Here is a 19,651-nt window from a genome sequence, read left to right on the forward strand (position 1 = left end):
AATTAAAAGAAAAACAACAAACATTCACCATGAAGTAACAGGAAAGATGTAGGAATTCCATGTTGCACAACGAACATTCCCTCTGCCATTTACCATTGGCAGTGTGTTGACTAGCAGCCCGCCCCCCAAACAATGTCTGCCCCTCAAAAGATAGGTCCGCATCCCAACCCCAGGAAGATGTAAATGTGACCTTATTTGGGAAACGGGTCTTTGCACAAGTGATTAAATTAAGGATCTTGAGATGAGATCGTCCTGGCTTCCCAGGGTGGGCCCTAAATCCAGTGACAGGTATCCTTACAAGAGACACTCAGAGGAGGGACAGAGAGAAGAGGAGAAGGTCACGTGAGGAGCGGGCAGAGGCTGGAGTGGTACAGCCTTAAGTCAAGGAGCACCTGCAGTCCCCAAAGCTGGAAGAGGCAGAGAAGAGAAGCTCGGTTAGAGCCCCTGAGGGGGCACAGCCCTGCTGACACCATGACTTTGTACTTCTGCCTTCCAGAACCGTGAGATACTAGACTTCTGTGGTCCTTTGTTATGGCAGCCCCAGGAGCCCAGCACCTTAGACGGAAAGCCTATGATCGCGGGACTGCTGCTTGCTGGCTGCCCTCTGATCCCGGGAGGGGTTTCTGGCAGGGTGGTTACTCCGCTGTCTCATCCGACACGTGACGGCCGTGTCCCTGACCTTCCCTACAGCTTGTGGCTGGAGAAGCCTCCTGCGTGCTGGGGGTCCACTGTGTCCGGGTCCCCTACCTCCGCCCACGTTCCGGAGGTGCCAATGACGTCTGCGGGTCTCCTTGGTCACTATGACTATTTCTGTGTTTAGCTGGTATATAGATCATGACCCACACGAGCTCCAGCAAAATGCAAGAGGAATTTATTCTGTAGATGAATAGACCCCAAGGGCCAGAAGCGCAGTCAGGTCCTAGGGCGGGCCAAGAGCAGATACTGAGAAGCGTTCAGAACGCAGGCAGTCACTTGATAGCTTATCAAAGGTTTTTGTTTTGTTTTTTTTTTGCCGGTTCTTTTCATTTCTCTCTCTGTACCAGCTTTCCTTGCCTCTGTGTGACAGCTCACGAAGGCCACCCACCTGCCTAACATCAATTCTGGCTTCCTGATTTGCCTCAGCTCAGTCAAGGGAGCTGCGGAGAGTGGGCACCTCTAATTCCAATTCCAAATTCTTGGGAGAGAGAAGCTCATTGGGAGAGACCCCTGGCTAAGGCCAAATGGGCAGAATCAGGCAGTGCAAGCGGGGTGAATGTGGTCCACTGTGCAGTACGAAGGGGTTCTCAGAGAAGGGGTCTGTGGTTTGTAGGACATAACAAAGTCATGTCTCTGGCGGGAGGTGCAGCCCTGGCAATAAGGGCCACACCAAGGGTCTCTTTGTCTTCAACCCCTGCACACACCAAAGGCTGAACTTGTGCACGCACTCTTCATCTGCTCTCTCAGAGTGGTCCTTCCCCACCCTTCTTTCTAGTTCTCGCCCCACGGGGACCGTATGTAACATATTTTTGTTGAAAACACGACTCTCAACAGCCCTGTGTGATTCCAACACCCCCACGCTGGACTGAGCCTCTTTTACGAAGGGTCTCCACTGCACGTTTGCTAACGTGCCCTCCTTCCTACCGCACCTGCCGATCTCCTCCATCTTTGTCTCAGCAGACACAGGTACCAACGGGGAAAACGCCAAATCCACACCCACCCTCATCCTGGGAGTGGGGATTCCACTAAGTACACATGCTGGAAACGCACCTTCGGACCGCCTCCAGGTGCGCACGAAGGAGGTCAGAGCTCAGGCGCTGCCTCAGCTGAGCGGAGGTCACAGCCATGGACGTTCTCTGATGGGGACCCTTCAGAAAACAGTGTTCTGCTTCTGTGTTTGGGTGTACGTATGTAGCTAAACTCGCGGCACCAAAATTAATATCCAATTTCCGAAGAAGTGAGGGAAGCAAAAACAGTAAATGGGGAAATGGGAACCACTGTGCCCCCGGCAACTCAGGTGGGACTTCTGAATTTCCACCCACCCTCTGCCATCGCCCGCTCCATGGTCCGCTGCCCCTGCATAATGAAATTTGAAAGTGCCTCCCAAGCAAAGGGCAGAGCACCCTGTTAGGTCTGAAAATGAATAATGATGAACCCCAAGCTCAGTCCTGGTTGGATAAGGATAAATAAAATTAAAATTCGGAAATTTGTTTTAAATGGGTTGTTAATTGCTGTTGAGCCTTAAATATTTGAATTTATTAATTTCTCCCTTACCCCCTGAATTATATTTCAGCAACATTCCCCTGTTATTAGGCTATTAAATCAGACATATCAAAAAGGAAGCATTTATTTATATCTTCAGAGACATGTACATCTAATTAAGACCCTGTTACTGTGCATATTTTATATCAGGCAAATGCTGTCTGTGGTCTCAGCCTCATCAGCTCTGAAGGGCCTTCATGAGTGCTTGGAAGATATGACTGGAGCTGGATGAGGAAGACATCCTGTAAGATTTTTTAAGAAAGTTCACCCTGACAGAAGTGGCTCCTCCCAGACAGGATGACAACCTCCAGAAAACGAGAGATTTGAAAATGGGCAGCACTGCCAGAAAGTTCCTGTGTTAATAAAAATAGTGAAACTGGCTAATATTTAGAGAGCACCTTGAAAGCCGCAGACTCATTTTTAAAATTTTTTATTGGTATGTTAATCATCATACATCACATCATTAGTTTTTGATGTAGTGTTCCATGATTCATTGTTTGTGCATAACACCCAGTGCTCCACGCAGAACGTGCCCTCTTTAATACCCACCACCAGGCTAACCCATCCCCCCACCCCCCTCACCTTATTTGTTTCAGAGGTACAGATCTGTGATTCAACAGTCTTGCACAATTCACAGTGCTCACCATAGCACATACCCTCCCCAATGTCTATCACCCAGCAACCCCGTCCCTCCCAACCCCCATCACTCCAGCAACCCTCAGTTTGTTTCCTGAGGATAAAGAATTCCTCGTATCAGTGAGGTCATTTGCTACATGTCTTTCTCTGATTGACTTATTTCGCTCAGCATAACACCCTCCAGTTCCATCCACGTCGTTGCAAATGTCAAGATCTCATTCCTTTTGACGGCTGCATAATATTCCATTGTGTGTGTGTGTGTGTGTGTGTGTGTGTGTGTGTGTGTGTGTGTATACCACCTCTTCTTTATCCATTCATCTGTTGATGGACATCTTGGCTCTTTCCACAGTTTGGCTATTGTGGACATTGCTGCTATAAACATCGGGGTGCACGTACCCCTTTGGATCCCTACATTGGTATCTTTGGGGTAAATACCCAGGAGTGCAATTGCTGGATCGTATGGTAGCTCTATTTTCAACTGTTTGAGGAACCTCCATACTGTTTTCCAGAGGGGTTGCACCAGCTTGCATTCCCACCAACAGTGTAGGAGGGTTTCCCTTTCTCCACATCCCCGCCAACATCTGTCGTTTCCTGACTTGTTAATTTTAGCCATTCTGACGGGTGTGAGGTGGTATCTCATGGAGGTTTTGATTTGGATTTCCCTGATGCTGAGCAATGCTGAGCACTTTTTCATGGGTCTGTTGGCCATTTGGATGTCTTCTTTGGAAAAATGTCTATTCATGTCTTCTGGCCATTTCTTGATTGGATCATTTGTTCTTTGGGTGTTGAGTTTAAGAAGTTCTTTATAGATTTTGCATTCTAGCCCTTTATCTGATATGTCATTTGCAAATATCTTCTCCCATTCTGTAGGTTGTCTTTTGGTATTGTTGGCTGTTTCTTTTGCTGTGCAAAAGCTTTTTACCTTGATGAAGTCCCAATAGTTCATTTTTGCCCTGGCTTCCCTTGCCTTTGGCGATGTTTCTAGGAAGAAGTTGCTGCACTTGAGGTCGAAGAGGTTGCTGCCTCTGTTCTCCTTTAGGATTTTGATGGACTCCTGTCTCACATTTAGGTCTTTCAACCATTTGGAGGCTATTTTTGTGGGTGGTGTAAGGAAATGGTCCAGTTTCATTCTTCTGCATGTGGCTGTCCAATTTTCCCAACACCATTTGTTGAAGAGACTATCTTTTTTCCATTGGACATTCTTTCCTGCTTTGTTGAAGATTAGTTGACCATAGAGTTGAGGGTCCATTTCTGGGCTCTCGATTCTGTTCCATTGATCTATGTGTTGTTTTTGTGCCAGTACCATACTGCCTTGATGATGACAGCTTTGTAATAGAGCTGGAAGTCCGGACTTGTGATGCTGCCAGCTTTGCTTTTCTTTTTCAACATTCCTCTGGCTATTTAGGGTCTTTTCTGGTTCCATACAAATTTTAGGATTATTTGTTCCATTTCTTTGAAAAAAGTGGATGGTATTTTGATGGGGATTGCATTGAATGTGTAGATTGCTCTAGGTAGCATTGACATCTTCACAATGTTTGTTCTTCCAATCCATGAGCATGGAACGTTTTTCCATTTCTTTGTGTCTTCCTCAATTTCTTTCATGAGAATTTTATAGTTTTCTGAGTACAGATCCTTTGCCTCTTTGGTTAGATTTATTCCTAGGTACCTTATGGTTTTGAGTGCAATTATAAATGGGATCGACTCCTTAATTTCTCTTTCTTCTGTCTTGTTGTTGGTGTATAGGAATGCCACTGATTTCTGGGCATTGATTTTATATCCTGCCACTTTACTGAATTCCTGTATGAGTTCTAGCAGTTTTGGGGTGGAGTCTTTTGGGTTTTCCACATAAAGTATCATATAATCTGCAAAGAGTGAGAGTTTGACTTCTTCTTTGCCGATTTGGATGCCTTTTATTTCTTTTTGTTGTCTGATTGCTGTGGCTAGGACTTCTAATACTATGTTGAATAGCAGTGGTGAGAGTGGACATCCCTGCCATGTTCCTGACCTTCGGGGGAAAGCTCTCAGTTTTTCCCCATTGAGAATGATATTCGCTGTGGGTTTTTCATAGATGGCTTTTATGATATTGAGGTATGTACCCTCTATCCCTATACTCTGAAGAGTTTTGATCAAGAAAGGATGCTGTCCTTTGTCAAATGCTTTTTCTGCATCTATTGAGAGGATCATATGGTTCTTGTTCTTTCTTTTGTTAATGTATTGTATCACGTTGTTTGATTTGCGGATGTTTAACCAACCTTGCAGCCCAGGGATAAATCCCACTTGGTCGTGGTGAATAATCCTTTTAATGTACAGTTGTATCCTATTGGCTAGTATTTTGGTGAGAATTTTTAATGCCACAGACTCTTAATGAATGTTCATTACCTCATGTAATGCTCCCAACAGCTCCAGGAGGGAGAGAATATTTTTATCCCCCATTTTACAGATGAGCAAAACAGAGGCTTAAGAAGATTAACTGATTGGCCTAAGAGGCAGAGGCCAGACTAAAATGAAGGCCTGCCTGACTGGAGCCCAGACTTTTTCTACTTGTTCTCTTTTCAGAGTCAAGAAGAGTTCATTCATTCTAGAACTTTCTCAGCCAAAGTGATATTATCCCTTCCCCCCCCCCACAAGGCAGTGAAAATTGATTCTTGGGGAGCAAAATCACATTATTTTTATGTTTCAAACACAGATAAACATATAGTACAAAAATTGATAAACAGTTTTTTTGTGATACTAAAACTTCTCGGGTGAGGACATTTAGGAAGAAATGTCTGAAAGGGCATCCTAGGGAGAAGTCAACGAAAAAGGTTGATAAATACTCTTTTATAGCAACTACAGGAATGCCCCCCACCAATTACCTGTCCTTGTGCATGACGATAATATCATAGCATGCCTGTTCCTACTGCTGCTTTATTTTTACAACTCACTTAAGCTGGATGTGAACTAACCCTGGGGGCCCCTTCGAATGTAGAGCCCAAGCGCCAGTGTCCCACGGCAAATTCCATTTGGCTGTATAAGTCTCTTATTGGATGAACTTTCATTAAAAAACAATGGATTCCCGTTTCCAAAGGACAATCAGGTTCTCCATGTGAAGCCATTCCAAATCCTGGGATGGTTATTTCAAGCTTTGGGGGCTTTAGCCCAAGATTCCTGATCCTTTTTTTTTTTTTTTTTTTTTGGTTATATCGTACAGGAAGCTGCTGGACAAGGTATGAGTTTGGGTCATATCAGAAAAACTCAGGATTGAATCCTGAGTCTATCCCTTCAAAGCATCTCTGTTTTCTCACTGGTAAACCCAGATTCTTACTGTATGGTAAGCATTTTACCCTAGACTCATACTATCTAATATGGAAACCATTAGTCACATGTGGCTATTTAAAATTAAATTAATTAAAATGAAATAAAATGTAGTATAGTTCCTTAGCCACACTAGCCACATTTCAAGTGCTCAGTAGCCACCCATGGTTACCAATTGGACAATATAGATGAGGAAAATTTCTTTTCTTTTTTTAAAGGGATCTTGTTTTTAAGTTTATTTATTTATTTTTTAAGATTTATTTATTTATTTATTTGAGAGAACGAGAATGAGAGAGAGAGAGCACATGAGAGGGGGGAGGGTTAGAGGGAGAAGCAGGCTCCTCGCTGAGCAGGGAGCCCGATGCGGGACTCGATCCCGGGACTCCAGGATCATGACCTGAGCCGAAGGCAGTCGCTTAACTGACTGAGCCACCCAGGCGCCCTTTTCTTTTTTTTTAAGATTTTATTTATTTATTTGACACAGAGAGAGAGAGAGAGAGAGAGAGAGAGCACAAGCAGGGGGAGTGGCAGGCAGAGGGAGAAGCGGGCTCCTGCTGAGCGAGGAGCCCGATGCGTGGTTCGATCCCAGGACCCTGGGATCATGACCTGGGCTGAAGGCAGACGCTTAACCAACTGAGCCACCCAGGTACCTGATAAGGAACATTTCTATCACCACAGAAAATTCTACTGGACAGTGTTGTTCTAGAGACAGCAATACCAAGAAGACAGGAAACTTGCCAGCAAGGGGCGGTTACTTTTCATTTAACAAATTTTTAGTGATAACTCCCTTTGTACAGGCCCCATTCTGAGCACAAGAAAAGATCTATAACCAAATCAAAGTTCCTATACTCGAGGAAGCGATTATTGCTATATTTTTACTGTAGGTTTTTGTGATTTCCTAGTGAGTGGGCAAGAGTGTGGTGTTTAAAAATATTAGGGGGCAGAGCACCATGACTTTGAGTCTGAGCAGAATGATATGAGTAAATTTACTTATTCTGTCTGAGACTTACTTTCCTCATCTGTAAAATGGGCATGGTAATAATTTCACAGGCTTGTTTTGAAGATTAAATAAGGAAATGGATGAGGAGGGTTTAATACAGTGGCTAGCACAGTAGGCGCTCAGCAAATGATTGTTTTCCTTGTTAAGATAAAAACCTGGCCTGGTTTGGTTGACTCTAGTTTGTTCATGTAACACAGTACTTCCTCTGCTATATGGGGTTTATTGGTTTGTTATTAAGGATCTATTTCAGGATATTCCTAGAGGCTACCTGACAAAATAAAATTGAAGTCATGCTTAAGGTGTCATTGAAATCCATTCTTTAGTGCACCTTTGACAATTCATTGGTCACATAATAATCTTAAGAGCATTCGTGTTGGGCTTGTTTGCTGTAATGACAGAATGTAACCCTAAAGAGGTTCGAGAAAATATCGTTGAATTCGCCTGCCATAAAGGTAAGGAAAGTAAAACGCTGGGAAGTGACATGCCCAAGGTCATGGCTCTGCAGAGGCAAAAAGACTAGAACGTGGGTCTCTAATCATCGAGTACAATGTGCTTAGCATTTCAGCAAATGGCCTTGGATCTCTGTCTCTCCAGCAGCTGTTCCATCTCCCCAAAGGAAGTTACTACCAATACCTGCCCATCCCTCAGGCGAGTAGTCTCCTCATCCTGGGACAACCAAGTGGGTGTTCACTCGAACTAACACAGCATTTGAAGCCCGGAGAGCACTCAAGGCACCCAGTCATGTTCGCTGCGACCCCTGCAGCAGCCCTGGTGCTGGTGGCCGAGCTCTTTTTTAGGTGCTGCTTTGTGTGTTTCGTTATCTCCCCATCAAACCTAAGGAGTCTGTCTCTGAAACTACAAGCCTGGGAGGGGAGGCACTTTCTGCTCTTTGAGGTCTAGGTATTGAGTGCTAGGGATCATCTACAAGATGTGCCCGAATCACTCCTTTTTTCTGGTCTCTTCATGGAAAAGAATCTTGGGCTTTTCCCCATTTTAGGGTCACACATTCAGATTTTGACAGAAAGGATTAACGTTGAAGAGAAATTGCATATATAGATCCTGGATACAAAGCAGGGAAGATAATAATCCTCAGCCAGGTTTGAACTTGCCAACCAGAAAGGGAGGAGCTTTAAACAAGTGATCAATTTCAATTGATGGGAGTGAAGTTGTGAATAAAGAAGGCTTTTTTTTTTTTTTTTGTAGAAAGGACTTTTTCTTACTTTCTTGCCCCCCAGCATCCAAAAAATTTTTATATTCCCATTAGCAAGCCCAGAGAATGAAAATTACAGTGGACTCTGGATTTTTCATGGGCTACCTGGATGCTTCGGCCTCCTGCCCCCAAAGTGGGTCTCCATCCAATTACATAGTTCAGGCAGTGAGGGAGGTGGGCTCCCTAGTTCCCTTTTCCTGACTTCCCCTCTGGCAGCAGGACAGAGTGAGGGTGGGGAAAAGGAGCTGAGCAGAGAGAGGGCACTTTTCTGTGGAACTTGTACAGAAGGGGGATGCATCAGCATTTCAAAGCCAAATAACACAGGAAGAATAACTCAATCACCGAACAGCTGGATTACTAATGTGTGTGAATTCTGGGTAGCCATATGTGTTTCATTTTTCTGTTAAAAATGTTTCTAAAGAATGAAACAATTTAGTGTCTGAGTGAGAGGCACCAATATAGTTTTGCCATTATATGAGACAAGTGTGCAGTTACAGATCAATGGCATTGTAGAAGTGATCAGATTATGCTTGGGTTTTTTTAAGGAGTATGATGAGTCTTTATGGTATGACTGAATTTGTAACAGAAAGCCTCGCCTTGCAGTTGGATGCTGATTGAGATCATCATGAAGTGCTCACATTTCCTTTGGAATCTTACGGCATTGGGCGTGTACAAAAATGTCCCAACAGGAAGAGGAGGGAAGAGCAGGAAGTGTATGGATGCTTAGATAAGTATGGAAACTGTCACCAAATAGCCTACCGTCCTGTCTCCTCCGCACCCATGGAGCAAGCAAGCAATCACAAACCCGTTTGCACATGCAGCGTTTGATAGCCCCACTGCCTTAGCACCTGTGGCTGCGAGGGCTTTTCTCTGCGGACAGGCAGGGCACTCTGGGTGTTCTGTAGGGCTACACAAAAATGGGGATTGACTTCCATTTGGATAAAGGTAACACGACTAAGGCTGAAATTGCCTCTGTGTGTATCATGGCTCATTTGGGGATTAGAATAACAAAAGAAAAGAACTTCTTGCCCATCTGTGAAGAGCTTTAAGTTAGACTTAAATGGGAGGACCCCTAGGAGCGATGGAACGGTTCAGGAGATGAGCAAGCATGCTTTTGCCTACCATGCCTCCGGGGCCTGGCACCCTCCTGGGCCTGGCCAGCCTGAGAGCAGGAGCACCTCACTGACCTCTGACAGTGTGCTCGGTTGCATCTCTTCCCTCTCTTCATTCTTGGTTTGTTCTGTGGCTCAGCACCACTCATTGTGGCTCCACAACTCAGCTCCCAGTTTTCCAAGAGTTACTTTAATTTATGACATGGTTTGGACACACTCATTGGCCATGACCTTGGCCCTCGGCCCAGAATATTATTTTCAGCACTTATGCTCTAGCTCTCCCATTGCAACCATGGGCAGGAGATGCTCCATCCTATCACGGCCCCACGGCCCAGGCCCAGAGGCACAAAGGCCAGGGCAAACCTAGTGCAGTTTCCACCCCCCAGCTCCCAGTCAGGTAAGAGGTCCACGTGGGAGGGTGGCGGAGTGATGGAGTTGGCTGAGTTTACTGCTGTGTGTCCTACTTTTACAACGCCATACCAGATACTTTTCTTCTGGCAGCACCGAAGGTCGCTGCACTCATCCTATAGAGAAGCTTGGCACCCACTTAGGTTTTACCTTTGGGGAGATAGAACATACACATGTAGCACCTAGAGAAGATGCACAAAGCTCTGTTGCTGAGATGTGCCAACAGGTACGCTCGGATCACATACTCACCCACATACAGAGGCTCTTCAAAGAGGGAGAGACAACAGAAGAAGTACTGAGTTCAACCTGGGCCTGAAGGGTATGATGGACATATCCCATGGATGGGCGGTAGAAAATGAGTGGAGTACGTTCCAGGTAGACAGTCCCCACATGAGCCACACCGAGAAGCTGGATCTTGGGGACACACTGATGTAACAGAAGTCCCCACCACAGGGCCACAGATAACTATATATGACGGGCACATCTATTGCCCAACAGAACAGGCCCCATAGCTGACACGAATCACCACAGAGAAGTGTTCAGGAATGGAAAAGCTCTAGGAACAGACCTAAAAGGAAGAGGGAGGACATTTCAACTAGTGTAGTACCAAAGAGTTTATATTTTTGTTGTTACTCTACTGTTGTTTATTCAGGTGATACTCTAAAACACAGTCAACTATGTGTACATGATGAATAATGTATTTCGTAATTTACATTTTTCTAATTGAAAAAATTTCAGGAATAGCCCCAAGTAAATTGCATGCATGATTTAAGAGGAGATGAGTAAAATTTTAACTATGGAAAAAACTCTGAAATGGGGCTCTTTCCTAACAAAATAGAATTAGAGAATGGTTCTAATCCTTGGTTCTGTACTTTCATGAGATTAGTGACTGGAACGAGCTAGCTTACAGACCAAATGCAGAGAGAGAACTAGAATCAGTTAGTCCACTTCTTATTGGGTTAGCACTTTAAACTTCTGAAGGCACCTCTGAACTGATTCTGTAATTTGCTCCTCACACCAACTACAGAAGACAGGAGATGGTTTTGTTTTCACCTGACAGAAAGCTTCATCCATGAGCTTAACGTAACCTTCTCCAGAGAGCGGGGGGAAAGGCCAGTGCTTGGGCCAACCCTCCGTGCTTTGTGAGCACTTACTTACTGCTTTGACTATTTCAGACCTTTCCTTCTTTCTGGGAGCGCCACCTCTTTTCTTGGGGAAAACTGCTTTTCTCTCAGTCCAACCACCTGGTTCAAATGGAGGTTCCTAGTCACACGCTCCCAGCCAGGGCCCCTGACCTGACCTGAGGTGACCAGAGTCTTTTCCAGGGACTTTTCAACGGCGATCAGGCTTGGGATGAGGAACGTGGCCATTTAGTCAAGTTTTAATTTTTCTTCCTGGGGCAAAATTGTGAGATGTGTCCAGAGGGCTGGGGGGCAGGAGTCGTTGGTAGCTGTGTGTCCCGGGCATGTGTAGGAAGTTGAAGAAAAAAAAAAAAATGCAGTGGGAAAAGAGTCTTCCTAGCATTCAAATTTCTGGTCCCAGTGGTTTTTGAGACTCTGTTGCTTCTTTTCTGTGGTTACTTGAGACTTTCAATAGACTTTTTTTTTCTTTTTTTTTTGCTTCAACTATTTCAAGTTGAGTTCATGTCCCTTAAAAAAACAAAGGAGTCCTAAGGCATCTGTCCTCAATGTTACACTTCTATCCCCGGTGAACCTTTTATAATCTACTTTTGTATAAGAAGAAATAAGGCTCAATAAAGTTAAGTAAGTTGATATAATTATGTCACTAACCAGTACATGTTATTAGGACCTTATACATATAATCAATAAAGTTTCACATATACTACTGCTTTGATTTCTATGACAAGCCCTTGAAACAGATTGGAAAAGCACTGTGAACCCCAACTCTAGAGGAGAAAGCTGACATTCATAATGGTAGGTGATGTCCCTGCTCTCAAACAATCAGCGAGTGATGGGACGGGGCTTGAACTGATGTCTTCCGACATAACGCCCAATGCTCCTTCTAACCACACCTCACTGTACGTCTGATGCCCAACCATCTGTTGGGCTAAACTCAATAGACACGCTGGCAGGAAAAGGTCCATTTCAATTAAAAATGAAAATCAAATACAGCAAAATAACTGTCCTTCTTAGGATTATTTTTACAAAATGTTTTAAGATATTGCTGCCCACAATTATTTGTACTTTAATTTTGTGCCAAAACATTGGTGTAGGATCCACCTGGCTCTTCTGTAGATCTAACTGGGATACAATATTTTCCATTATCTTGAGACTTGATAAAATATAAATAGCTTGTACTTTGTCTCTCTTGGTTTTGATACCTAATGAAATGTGAAAAAGCAAGATGACACATAAAAGCAAAAGATAACTAATTTAGAGATTAACTTTGGAAAAGCTCCAAAATTAGATCATGTAATTAGTTCACAGTTTAGAAGCCTTTGGTGGAATTAGATTTATGCAAACAAATTCCATTCACATAGTTTAGGAAGACTGAATGATTTTATAGATGAATCACACTTAAAATTGAGGATTACATAAGCCCTATTCCTCCTTTTCTCTTTTACATCAACAGGTTTTAACAATCAAGAAAATCCAAGAATTGGCACTGAATTGTTCACTGGAAAAATTGATAGTGGGTACTAACGTGGTGGAAAGGAGGCTACAACAAAGCTAAATTATAGCAAGTCTTTAAAAGGCATAAACATTCCTTGAAGGCAAGTAGCCAAGGTTGGTAGGCTCCAAACGTGATCTGCTCTGGTTTTGGCGTCTTTGTGTGGTCCTGTATAAGGGTGAAATGAGCAAGAGGCGAGGCTGGATCACTGGTTTTGAAGTTGTATTTTTGTTGTTGGAAATCTGACGTACAAAACGGTCAAAGGTGAACTGCTGTCACTGTATGGGTCAGGGATGGAAACACAGAAGCCACTGGCCACTTGAAGCATTTACGACTTGATCTAAGCTGCATTTAATCGTACGCTCAAGCACTGATCACAGTCATGTGGCCCTAATTTAACACGTTCCTCAATGGGAATTCTTCCTCAGATTATGAGACTTCAGATTTAAGACTTATCTATGTAGATAACAACTAACCAGTATAAACAGACCAGACAATGGAGGAAGTACCCTCATCAAATATTAAAAAGAAAATGTTTTTTCTTTTCACTGAACTGACTGGTTGGTTGTCAGTGTGGGCAAAATAAAATGATTATTTCATTGTGCGAATACTTCTTGGACAGCTCTTTCCCGTTTACAAACCAGCTTTTTTTGGACAAGTCAGTACATGTCCGTCCACACTGCCAGAAGAAAGGAAGGATAGGTCAGGGGAGTCTCGCGCTTGGCATTTGGCCAGTACACTTTTTCATTCAATTTGGATTTAGGCTCAGCTGTGAGCCATGCATCTCAGTGCAGGGCGGTAACAGTTTTAGGCTGGAAAAATATCACGATGTGTACCAGCAGCCTCTCCCCCGGCTTCCATGAAAACAGCTGGGGCTGGTCGGCCTCTTCCTAGCATGTTTGAGAACTCTGTGTAAACATTCTGAAATAGGCAGTATTTCTAAACTTTGCAATGAGTTGGGCGAAGGTTTCAAGGATCAAATATTTGAAAATGTTTGAGAAACACAAATTATACTGTGAGATAGACCCTTGAGAAAAATGACACTGAATGTAAAACCAGTATTTTTAACATTTCAGTTTTGAGGGAAGACTTCATATAGACAATCTCATTTGCTCCTTGCTGTTTTCATACAGATTCGGGTCAGTTCCTGGTTTGAGAAAAGGCGAAGTCCTGCAACGCTTTTCTGTTTGCAGGGAATCTGATGGTCATGAAGTTCCTCTAGGCAAAGCAGAGGTTAGATGAGAGGAGGTCTACCAGTCGTTGACGGTGTAAATGCCAAGCGTTGCCTACATTTGGTGTGAATTTGGCTGTATTTAAAAAAGCAAGTGGGAAGTTATAAACCGTTTTCAGATATATATATATTTATCTGAAATAATTAAAATTTTCCAATTTTGTCTACACTTCTCAAAATGTCACTGTTTCATGGACATTTTGCATGTTTTATTTTAATGTCAGGACAGACACTGTTTTAAGAGTATTGGCACATATTTTCTCCATACACTCTTGGAACCCGAGCACTTCTGTGACACTGGAATAGTTTCCATGAAGTTCCCAGAGGGGATGCTCAATCAATGAGACACCGAACAATTTGCTGACTGGGGACAAACTTTTTTTCTTAACAAATTTTATTTCTTATTATATAATTAATTCATGCTTATCACAGAAAATACCGCTAAGAAAAAAATAATAAAATAATAAATAATAAAATGCAATTTCTTTCTTCTAAATCCTCATTAGAAATAATATTGCTATATCTTTGCCCATCTATGATTATTTATATAAAATAAATTCCCAGAAGTGATATTATAGCCCGAAGGCACACATATCCTAAATTCTATGATATATGTTAACAAATTATCTTGTAGAAAACTCCTATCAATTTATAGTATTATCATTAGTATATGAGAATATCAGTTTACTTGCTTTGTTTATGGATTATATCATTAAGACATATTTAAAAAATTTACCAGTAAAAAGATAATTTTCATTTTCCTGGACAAACTTCTGCACTGTACATAGTTTTTCTTCAGCTTCCTCTACCCTGCAAGCTAACACCTTTACGTGCTAGTCTCCCTGTACCTCGAAAAAGTATCTTGGATTCGCAGGGAACCCTGTTCCAGCACAATCTAGTACATTCTAGTACATTCCTCTACGTTGCAAGGGCCTGACCTTTTCCTCCCTTCGTGTATTCTGTGTTTTGTTTTGTTTTGTTTTTGAGAAGCAGGGAGGGGCAGAGGGAGAGAGAGAATCCCAAGATCCTGAGATCATGACCTGAGCTGAAATCAAGAGTTGGACACTTAACCGAATGAGCCACCCAGGTGCCCCAATTCTGTGTTTTAAAATATGTTTTTTTTTTTCCTGCTAAGGTGAATCCAATATAATAATTTCAGTCAGAGCTTAACAACGGATGGCATCCTCCCAGATATATACATAGATATACACTGATCGGAATCCTAAGAAGTGCACTGATGAGGAATGTATTTTTAGTAAAGGGAAATTTTCTTGGAGATCTTCAGCTCCATGCAGATCATGGCCTTCTACTGTGGCCTTTAACTGGCCAGCCCTGCTGTTTTCCACTGTGGGAGATGCCAGTTTCGGCCTAGGCCTGGTGATGAGTGTGGGGTGGTCCCTTTACCCTAGGTGTACTCTGGGTGACAGGTGCCTTCCGCAGAGCTCCAGCAGCCTCAAGTATGGGATAGAAGTTGGACTTACTCACCAAATACTCACACTGATTTTAGTATATGTGCTGCCGAAGTAAGCACAATCACACTGATTTTCCAAGTTTTATACAAAATTCCCTTCTGAAATACCTTCCAAACAATGCATTTTTTCCCCCCAGTAGTGTTGGGGGGTAGGGAGTTGGAACAATTCTGTGAAGGTTTCAGTAAATTTTTCCTTAAAACCTGGATACAGTTTTCTTTCAACTGAGACAGCCAAGTGCCTATTCATCCAGACAAGTAAGTAATAGATGACTATGGAATAGTGCTGAGTTAATGCCATTTCCCGTGAGTGTCTCAGATGAGAGACCGTTAACATTTTCTGTGTGAACGTTTTGTCTTCGTTTTTTATTGATGACACTGATTTAAAGACACTCTGGTTTAAGCTAAGAATATGTAATGTTTAGATTATATAACCATTACATAAATAGACTAGAGTCAATTATTATCTGGACTTCAAATAACTATTAATTAAGTAACCAGCTTTTTTGGGGGGGTGGGGGGGTGGGTGGGAAATAGGAGACTATGCTCTGTATTTTATCCCAGTGTGAAAGAAACAAATAAATACTAACACTCAACAACTAATTTTCAGTTTGTCACAAAAATGTGTAGAGAGGCCTTGTGTACGTTAAAAGGGAAGTTGGAGATTTCGTTTCTGCCTTCCCCCCTTCAGCCACAGCAGTGGTGTGAGCTGTGTGGTGTCAGAGGTAGGATTTCTTAACCTTTCTCGTACCCTATCAAGATAGGTGATGAGAGCCAGGCTAAGTATTTCCTGAATCGAGCAAGAATCCTTGAAAATGACAAACACAATCTTAGCCTTTTTGTATATTATGACCTACAAATGAAAATAAATACCAGTTGAGGGGCAATATATTTTTTTTTAAAGAAGAAAAAAGTACCCTTTTAAAGCTCATATCCCAATGCACAAATATTAGGGATAATTACAGAGCCGAGGAGCCCTGTGTGAGCCGGCCCTGACTGCTCTGGTCTTCACCGGAGAACAGGATGGGAAGAGGAGGGCAGGAAGATGATTAAAGGGCTGGAAAGATGACTTTCTGGCAGTGCGATATTAAGGCCATTAATATGTCTGCATTTCAGTTCCAGTGTGCTAATATATTATTTTACCTATTAAAATATCATAAGGATTACCTATAATTAAAGATGATTTAGAGTCTAAGTCATAACTAGATCTAACTTCATGCAAACACATTTAGAGTGAATTCACTTTAAAGTGGAATTTAGCTAGCCTAATGAAAACAGTACCTACAAGACACTGAAAAGAGAAAAGAAAGACACTATATATGGTCAGTACAATAAAAACCCCGACAACCCTTTTATGGATTCATACCCAAAAAGTCTGTCTTGAAGGAACATGTGTAAAGCGCTGCTTAAAATAAAATGTCGGTTAGTTCTTTGTTTTCTAATAAGCGATGTATTTCCAATATTGAAACTCTGTCCTTCATTTTCTTCCTCACAGGGATCAGCCGGGCAGCCAGTTCTCCTTTTTTCAATCAATCAGCATGTTTTACTTCACATTTGTACCGACTTGAAACAAGTTACATTTGCAACTGCAGAAAGCAAAGATGAAACTTTGTTCTTGCTTTTGTGTTGAGCCCTACAATTTATTTCTCTCCTGGCAACAGATTTTAAATCTCTCTTCCTCCCCCTCTCTTTTCTTCCTTTTCATGGGAACTGTTTGGTGAGTGCCGACAAAGCGCTGTGTGTGTGTGTGTGTGTGTGTGTGTGTGTGTGTGTGTGTGTGTGTGTGTGTTTTCCCTTTGCCTGGTTTCTGTGTCGGTGTGCACAGGCACGCATTCATTAACGTAATTCCTCAACATCCAACAAGAGCGCATCATAAACCCGGGAGAAAAAGCCTCATAAATATTTAGATGTTCCCTCCACCTTCCAAACTGGAGTGAAAAGCTTATTTAGTGAAGAGTTGGTCTCGGTTAATCTGCATGTGAATCAAGATGGGAGACAAAAGGATGAAAAGGTGATGGAAACTCGAATACAAACCCTATGGTCTCCAGGGGGTCATTCATCTTGTGCTTGTCAATACCATGGCGGGGCTTGGCTTTTTTCTGCGCATGAGCAAACAGAGCCGGTTTCCAAAGACGGCTGGAAAGGATGTGTATGCTTTGTTCTAGCTTGTAGTTTTTTAAGGAATGAAATTGCTTTAACTTTATATTGGACTGACTTCTTCATTCTTCTGAGTTGCTGCTAGCCATAGTTGAGTGATGCATCTATATTTAGTGATGTATACAAATACACAAGACAGGCAGTAGGAACAAGATTTTTTTTTTTACAAAATATACATAAGACAACCATTTTAATCATGTTAAAGTGTATAATTCAGGTGCATCTACTACCTCAGTGTTGTGTAGCTGTCACCACTATTTATTTCTAGAACCTTTTCATCATCCCAAACGTGAGTTCTGTACACATTAAACAGTAACTCATGACCTGCCCCTCCCCCAGCGTAAACAAGCTTTTTTTTTTTTAAAACTCCATACCTAAAACTCTCCCTGGAGTGAGAACTCCTGGCACTTGATTTCGGAGGTGTTGAGGTGCTGGGCAACGGGGAGTGAAGGAAGGTAAAGAAGGTGAAGATAAAGCAAGAAAAGTCTTTTCTCCTAAGTGTGGTTTCACTGAGCTAATGAACTCAAAGCCTGGAAATGAATATGGGGAAAGAAACTTGGATGTCAAGTAGCCAGTCTGCTTTTCACCGGAATAAAAGAAAATGATAGTGAAAAGTTTAGCAGCTCTTGAAAATCCCCACTATTATAAAAAATCAGTTTAGGTAAGAATTGCAAAATAAAACTCAAAGATAAAAGCCTATAATACTTGATACTATTTGAGACAAACAAGTGGATTATGTATTTTATAGAACTATTCTGCCAAATATTGGGGGGTATATTGTACTTGACCAAAGACTGACATGAAAGCTAGGAGGATAACCTTATAACTAACTGTTAAAATTAATTTATATTGTTATTTCCCATTTTACGTATCTCTGAGGTTGTAACCATGTTGCTTTAAATGAAAAACACTAAAGAAGCACTATTGGTCAAATTCCATCACAAGGCAATGTATTAAGGAGGAAATTTGCAACCCCAACCTCCAAGTGCACCACTTACTTTAAGAAATCTTAAAAAAAAAAAATCAATGCAATTTAAAAAAAAATGGGGGCAGTCCTACTGAGTTTGTTTTAATGGGACCCTGTTTTCCTAGCACCTAGAGCCAGGCTCCCTCTCTAAGAATGAGTATTAGCAGTTGAGACCACATGTGAGTGACTAATACTCTTTCTCTCTCGGTGGAAGTCATGCCTGTCATTGTCCCTGATAATTTAAGGAATTGTATTATTTTATATAGTGTGAAGATAGCAGCTTTCAGGGGTAGGTGCTGGGGGAGGGGAGAGTGTGTGTGTGTGGAGCCAGAGGCCCCGGGGCACTGGAGGAAGAGGCAAAGCTGGTAAACTGGGAACTTGCAGTTCCAAATAATGGGAAAATGAGTTCTGATTAGCTTAACCAAAAAGGAGGTTCACTGACCAAGGTAACTGGGAAATATGAATCAGGCATTAATGCGGGAGCTCAAACGATATCATAAAGAAATGTTCTTTCAGATTGGCTTTGTTCTCCTCCATAGCTGCTTCTTTGGCGAGCTCTTTCCGAGCGGCGATTACCGCCATGGCTACTGTATCCTTAAAATGTTTTCATCCACTGCAGCCAGCAGTCCCCACCAAAAAAAGGGAGGTCCCTGTTTTCCTGAAGTTTCAGTGGGAGTGGTAGCAATGATTGATTTGCCTGCCGGGGGTCAGGTGGCTATCTCGGAAGGGCATGGAGTCCTGTGTGCACTGCCTGCCCGTGGTGGCCAGGGTGTTAAGGCGCACCAAAATCACACTAGATTTCCCATGAAACAAGAAAGGTTCTTTATGGAAAGCAGGACGAGTAAGGGCAAATCGGCTAGGCAGACAACTGCAGCTCTGACAGTTCACTGCAAAATTGATCCTCCATTGAGTTCAGGGGATATGAGTTGATCCGTGAGGGTGAGCGAGGCTACTGGCCAAATACATATTAGTTTAAAAAGAGTAAAAGTGTGTTTCTTATTTGGGTAACACAACTATACGGGTGAAGAGGTCTGCAACATGGCCTTTCTCCAGGCAGTCACTTGGGGACTCTTATCCTCCGGACCCACGCCCCCATTCCAGCTGGCCCCAGCAGGGCAGACTGCTAGAGGACACTGGGAGGCTTCTAGGGGCCAGGCTGGGAGGGGACACCTATCACTGTAGCTCCTATTCCATTGACTAGAACTCAGTCACATGGCCACACCTAAGTTTAAGAGAGGTGGGAAATGTGGATTAGCTGTGTGCCCAGAAAGAAGAGGAAATCATTTTGGTGAATTGCTG

The 19,651-nt window shown here is 42.6% G+C and overlaps 1 protein-coding gene across 1 annotated transcript in view; it reads left to right on the forward strand.

Annotated features, from left to right (window-relative positions):
* The window catches only part of PACRG (parkin coregulated), a 582,662-nt gene extending 565,755 nt beyond the window's left edge, over nt 1–16,907 (forward strand). The window contains exons 5-6 of the mRNA XM_073894193.1: nt 12,491–12,550; nt 16,724–16,907. Of these exons, the coding sequence (XP_073750294.1) occupies nt 12,491–12,550; nt 16,724–16,833 (170 nt within the window). The 3' untranslated portion in view covers nt 16,834–16,907. The remainder of the gene's footprint in view (nt 1–12,490; nt 12,551–16,723) is intronic.
* Nucleotides 16,908–19,651: the final 2,744 nt, after the last annotated feature.

This window comes from Callorhinus ursinus, unplaced genomic scaffold (assembly GCF_003265705.2).
Source record: "Callorhinus ursinus isolate GAN/ISIS: 27379988/994484 unplaced genomic scaffold, GSC_fseal_2.0 scaffold6, whole genome shotgun sequence".
Lineage (NCBI taxonomy): Eukaryota > Metazoa > Chordata > Mammalia > Carnivora > Otariidae > Callorhinus > Callorhinus ursinus.